The sequence below is a fragment of the Mytilus galloprovincialis genome, chromosome 6, assembly GCF_965363235.1.
Source record: "Mytilus galloprovincialis chromosome 6, xbMytGall1.hap1.1, whole genome shotgun sequence".
NCBI classification, from domain to species: Eukaryota; Metazoa; Mollusca; class Bivalvia; order Mytilida; family Mytilidae; genus Mytilus; species Mytilus galloprovincialis.
The window spans coordinates 50,228,643-50,234,642 of record NC_134843.1 but is presented as its reverse complement, the minus strand read 5'-3'; the positions used below and the strand labels follow the sequence as shown (position 1 = coordinate 50,234,642).

At 30.8% G+C, this 6,000-nt stretch overlaps 1 protein-coding gene across 3 annotated transcripts in view; it reads right to left on the bottom strand.

The window, feature by feature from the left end:
- Positions 1-979: 979 nt before the first annotated feature.
- The window catches only part of LOC143079801 (uncharacterized), a 30,547-nt gene continuing 25,526 nt past the window's right edge, over positions 980-6,000 (bottom strand). The window contains exons 4-5 of one of the 3 annotated variants that reach the window (XM_076255392.1): positions 2,615-2,923; positions 980-1,276 (exon numbers count right to left, since the gene is read on the bottom strand). In XM_076255392.1, coding sequence (XP_076111507.1) covers positions 2,649-2,923 — 275 coding nt within the window. In that variant the 3' untranslated portion in view covers positions 980-1,276; positions 2,615-2,648. Of the gene's footprint in view, positions 1,277-1,296; positions 2,924-6,000 lie in introns of those variants that run through there. The other 2 variants (XM_076255391.1, XM_076255390.1) reach the window with 2 other exon arrangements.

Below are 6,000 nucleotides of genomic sequence, written 5' to 3'. Positions count from 1 at the left end.
ACCATACACGTGCACTCACCAGTATTGCCATTTAATATTCACCCGTAGACATAAAAACTCAACTACACCGCTGACCTACTAGACGGTCATACAATTTGAACCACAGACAGATGTCGTGGTAGTGTGGCTGTCTCAAAAGCTGGGGGGATCCTGACATTAATTTTAAACAGGGAGAAAATCAATATTTGCTGTCTCCCCGAAGTATAATCACACTGTTTCTATGAGTAAGAAATACACGTACGTATCCAGGATGTAACAGTTTGTGTTTAAAATCAATATGTAATCTAGTGCAATTCTTAGTATGTTGAAACATGTATCTCATCAACAACTAATGTTCTGAAAATTTATCTATCTGCTTCCGATGTGATGTTTTCACAAATCCACCATGTTGTGCCATGATAACTTTTATCATTACATGTAAAGTCGAAATTTTAATTCTGTGTTTTTTCAATGAATTTATATGCTAAAAGTAACACAAGTAGGTAAAAGTAAATATTGAGGAACACAACTTCCCCTTAAGGCGGTACCAAACACCTTCACTAAAATTAATTTGGCTCGTTTAATTTTCATAAATTTTTGAAAAGTATTTACTTTGACCCTTTGACAAAAATATAAAAATTTCAAAATATTTGAACCAACCAATTTATCAGAAAAATTACACTGGTTATATAGCAGTTTGACAAAAACTAATTTTGATCATTGAGCAGCTTATAGTATTCCCTTAACAACACAACGTAATTAAAACGTTTAGCTGATTTTAAAGAGTTATCTCCCTGTAATGTTAGGTATCACCTTAAAACAATGGTCGGAATATCTAGCCTGAGGTGGTTGAGACTTTTTTTATTAACGTCTTGCACTGTGAACGATACTGTATAACAATTAGTACAGTATTGTTATTTCGTATTAGGTTGGAATGCAGTAATATGACTTTGTATCACCACTCTAGGTAAATAAGGCACAATTGTCTAAAATATAGAAATGTTCTTTAATTATTATCTTGATTTGCATGATTCATGATCCTTTCTCTTCTTTTTGTTATATCTTTTCAAATATATACAATAAGAAATATGGGATATTGAAAAAAAAAACATTATTCAAACCAAAAACAATTCGTTTCTTTTCTGGGTGTGTTTGATATGAAGATACTGATCAACTGATGCTGGTATGTTATATCACATATTCTTGATGCGGAACAGTGGTCATTGGTTATATCACAAGCCAGTCAAGCTCGTTAAAAACTTCCATCATCCTCAAACTTGAAAGTCTGTATTTCCTACTAAGTATAACATAAATCTATTTGAACAATATAAAATACTTTATTGTCTTAAGTGTAACATTTTGGTTTCTTCTCAGACACTAAATTGACATCAACAATGGTTAGACGTAAACTTTTAAGTTAGTACAATAATCTAACATATACCCTGCTGGTATAAGGTAAATTTATGACAGTATGGTTAATAGGCCAAATAAATGTTCGTCACTTGTCACACGTTGGTGTAATGTTGCAGTACTTTGATGAAAACGAACTAATCATATATACCAGGATTCAAAAAAGGTAAGCCATATGCGCGTGTGGTCTCTAAAAGACTAATCACTAGACGCTACAACCAAATGAGATCTGAAGAGCATTGAGAGGCAATGGCTGTATTTACAGATCGCAAACGTAAATCAAATTTATTAAGAATTTATTTATACTGTTTAACAAAAGGTTATATTTGCACTTATAGCGTAAACCAACAAAATAACTGATATTTAAAAATAAATCTACCTAGGTTTTACCATGACAGATACAATGTGTGCTGTTATAATTGTGTCAATGAATAAATCTGCTGAAGACTTTGATTCAAAATAATTTATAGGGTCGGAGGGAATAAAAATGTTCATTCAAGCATATGATTTACAAATTTAATGCATCAGATACAAAAATGCATATATTGCTATCAAAAGCCTACTTGTGATGTAAAAAACATAAACCCTCTTGAAAACGTTATGTACAAAAATAATATTACACATTACTATACAAGTATTTGCACCATAGCCCAGCCTCGATGATCTATGAACATTTTTAAATGAAAATTATATGTAACATTGGATTCAAAATCGAAAGATATATACTTTTGAAATGCGATCACATTGACCTTATAATGAAAGACGTCACTAACGCAAAACTTCAATTTATTTGATACAATAGCACATTACAAGGAGTCTGTATTGGTCGTAAGTTGTAGAAATTTGAGAAAAGAAAATGTAATACAAGAAAATCAATAGTTTTCTTATAATGATCAAGTGTATGCCACTGAACTTTTGTCCATTTAAAACATGAGATGGACATTTTTTAACGATATAGAATAATAATGATGTTCGAATTTCAAGAGTGAAACGATGTTCGAAAAATGTTTGACCATATTATTTTTTCATATATGATCAAAAATGGTTGATCTTTCACTATTTTACATAACGATGTACAAAAATTTTGATAGATCAGGGTATCAAAATTGCGTGCCTGAAATTATACATGTTCTTTAATGCTTAAATGAAGACAACATTTAAAACATTAAATACAGCTTAGACAAACATAAACATATAAAAATGCAAAAATATAAATATAATTTACTACAATACTTGAACACAGTATAATACTTTGGATACTACGCAACCGTATGGTGGCGCTTCTTTCTTCCTCTAGATTTTCTACTGACACGCCGGAACAGTCTTCCAAAGAAATTGATTGGTCCTTTCATTGACAAAGCTGAAAGTCCTGCCTTCTTTGTATCAACACGTAGAACTGGATCTGTTAAAGATGGATTTAGTTTATATCGAATAGAACCCAGTATTCCTACCAATAATTCATCTATGTTATGGTTTAGTCCCGCAGACACTTCTATATACTTCCCATCATACATTTTACTGACTTCTTGTGCCTCTATAGATATAAAATATAATTAAAAATAAAAACAATATGTAGCGATCAAAATCAGTATTATACATAAAACATACTTTCTGTCGATTTTGTTAATGTAAATAGAGCTTCAAATTCGACAAACATATACATATAAAAATGCAAAAACATAAGAATATAGATATATGGGTCATTTTCAAAAAATGTCGAATTTTCAGTACACCCATGCTAAATTTTTTATTTCTAATGGAAATTTCAGTTGTAATGGTTTAAATGAAAGCTTGTCGGATTTGTGATTCAGAACATTAATAATAAACACACCTTACATCTATTTTGATAAGATTAAACTGCATTTAAGTCCGATTTTGGGGGTATTTGTGTGCGTACATTGTCAGAAAAACACATTTCAAATGATTTTTTTCCGATTTTCTGATCGCCTTGATATCTGCAAAAGGGACTTTTTAAGAACGTTAATTATAATTCTAACGAAAAATCGTAGCTTCTTTATCATTGTATGTAACAGATTATCTACAAACTAAATTCAATCAGCGTACAGGAGGTTCATGTCTATCCTGTTACCGCTACTTAAATCAGTCGTTAAATTATTCTCCCTATAAATATTGAATCAGTCAGTGTTGATTTCAAAAATGCAAAGTAATCTTTACATTTAAAACGCCTCGTTTCTTGAACGACAGTGTACAGAAAAGAAATTTCAAGACATTTAGTGAAAAAAATAGAGCGTACTTTTTTCATGTCTATGCTGTTACCAACCATTTTGATTAATTACACTAACAATATGGTTGTAAAAAGTGCAATAACGTGTTGGAAACCAAATTCCCAATAGAAAACCATAATCACTTCACCAAAGGGAGTAGTTATTTCACAACAGCAATCAAAAACGAAGAAATTTGTCTATCCTGTTATGTCTATCCTGTTACTATGGTTGCTATGGTTACAGTAACAGGATAGACAATTATAGACAAAAACGTCGTTAAATTTTTTATCTTAACATGTAGGTGGAAAACGAATGAAATATTTCATTGTTTGAACTCAACTTAATGTTATAACGTCTTAATCTTCCCAATTAAGCATTTGCAGGTGCAATACTGATATCGGTAACAGGATAGACAAAAAGGTAACAGGATAGACAAAAAGGTAACAGGATAGACTTTTATATAGTGATATATCAGAAACGTACGTTCCTGTTACCAACGAAATAAAGAGAAAAGTAAATTAACTTATGAGGGATTTACTTGATGTTGGGTTTATTTGAAAGGGTGAAAAAAGGCCGAACAATATAAATTGCTATCTTAGACTTGCATTACTGGTGGTAATTTTTACAACCTTTGAAAACCAATTTTTAGAGCCATTTTTCAGTACAACCTAGAAAATTGGCAAATAATCTATTATTTTACAGAATGAATATATATAGAAGTTTATTCTCTTGAAAACCATCTAATTGGCTACGTAAAACAAGCTTAACATTTTATCTAAACCTTTTCTTAATAACCCAAAATTTCTTTTGAAAATGGTAACAGGATAGACAAAATATTGTACCACCGATCAAAAAATGTTTCAAGATATTCTTGTATGACATCATTAAGATTGCATCTTTTAATATGTTGTTCTTAAAGTACTGTTTGTTTTGATTTGCTTATGTAGAGGGTTGTTTGAATAAGTAACTTTTAATAAATTTTTCAATTTCAAAATTCGACATTTTTTGAAAATGACCCATATATTCAACTTTCTATTTTTCATACCCAAAAGTGTCTTTATGGGTGGTCTTCTCGGAATATTTAGTTTTTTCTCATTGATATTATCTGTAACTTATTAAATATTATACTGCTTTCGTTTTGCAACTTTATACACTGACCCTTGTGCACTTAAAAACACATATGGTCAGGTAAGGTTACTGTTTTAAAATACCCAATATCTAAGGCTAAAGGTTTGTTGGTTAATAAATATGTGATGATATTCCCACATTGTTCCCCACCTTGAAGACCATATTTCAACTCATTAGGAATACCGACCCATTTGAAAATCGTTAACATGCAACATTAAAATATAGTGTTGTTGATCCATTTACACAATTTGCTTTTTTACTAGTATATTACTAATCGTAAAGAGTTCGTTGACTCTATCACTGTTCTTTATTTATTGGAAATAATGTGTGCCGCTTTCAACGACGCCATTTTTATTTGTCACTTTTATTGTCATACTTTAATATCCCCAATACTGCACGTGATCGATAACAACGTTACATCACTTAGTGTGACTTTTAGTGCAAATTATAGTTGGTTTCATTTGAATCACAATTTTCTTTGTTTTAACATTAACATATGGTAACAAGAATGAAATGCATATTTTGTCGTTTTAAATGGTTTTTAAAACGCTACGAGGCTTTCTATAAAACGTGATTTAGGAAATATATTTACCACCAATAAAACCTTTTTTTTTTACATAGAACGCATTTGATCCACATTTACTCTTAGTTTAATTAACAATGGTCCAATTTTAAAATAAGTGAATCATATGAATAAATGTATATTTCTATATCTAATCAAGTACCGAAAAAAGGTTATCTGAAGGCTTTCAAACCTACGAAACATCTGTTGCACAATGTTTGGGTTGTGTGGTACTTCAATAATGTTCACGTGATGAGGCCGTGTTTATAAATGTTTTATGAAACGGTAGATAGTGGTACCAATATTATAAATACATGCACATGTACAGTTTTTACTACTATAATTCAAATTAGCCACTGACAGCGTTCAGTTTTAAACACTATTGAAGGAACTTCAAACGGCCCATCTTTAAACTTGGTATTTGCGACTGCCATGTACATGTACTTAGAACGACATACATTTTTTTCACCACAACACAAAACAACTAAACTGCCTCGACCAAATTGAATTATGTGTCAACGTTTAGGAGATGAACCAACTAAAATACGTTCCATGATTTGGGAACATTACAAGTATATGTGAACATATGAGCTTATGGGTGCCTCAATCTGGGGATTCGTGTTTTTATTAATCGGCAAACTTATTGTTTATGACTTTAAAAAAAATATATAACAAAATAGGGCCTATCGATTACTC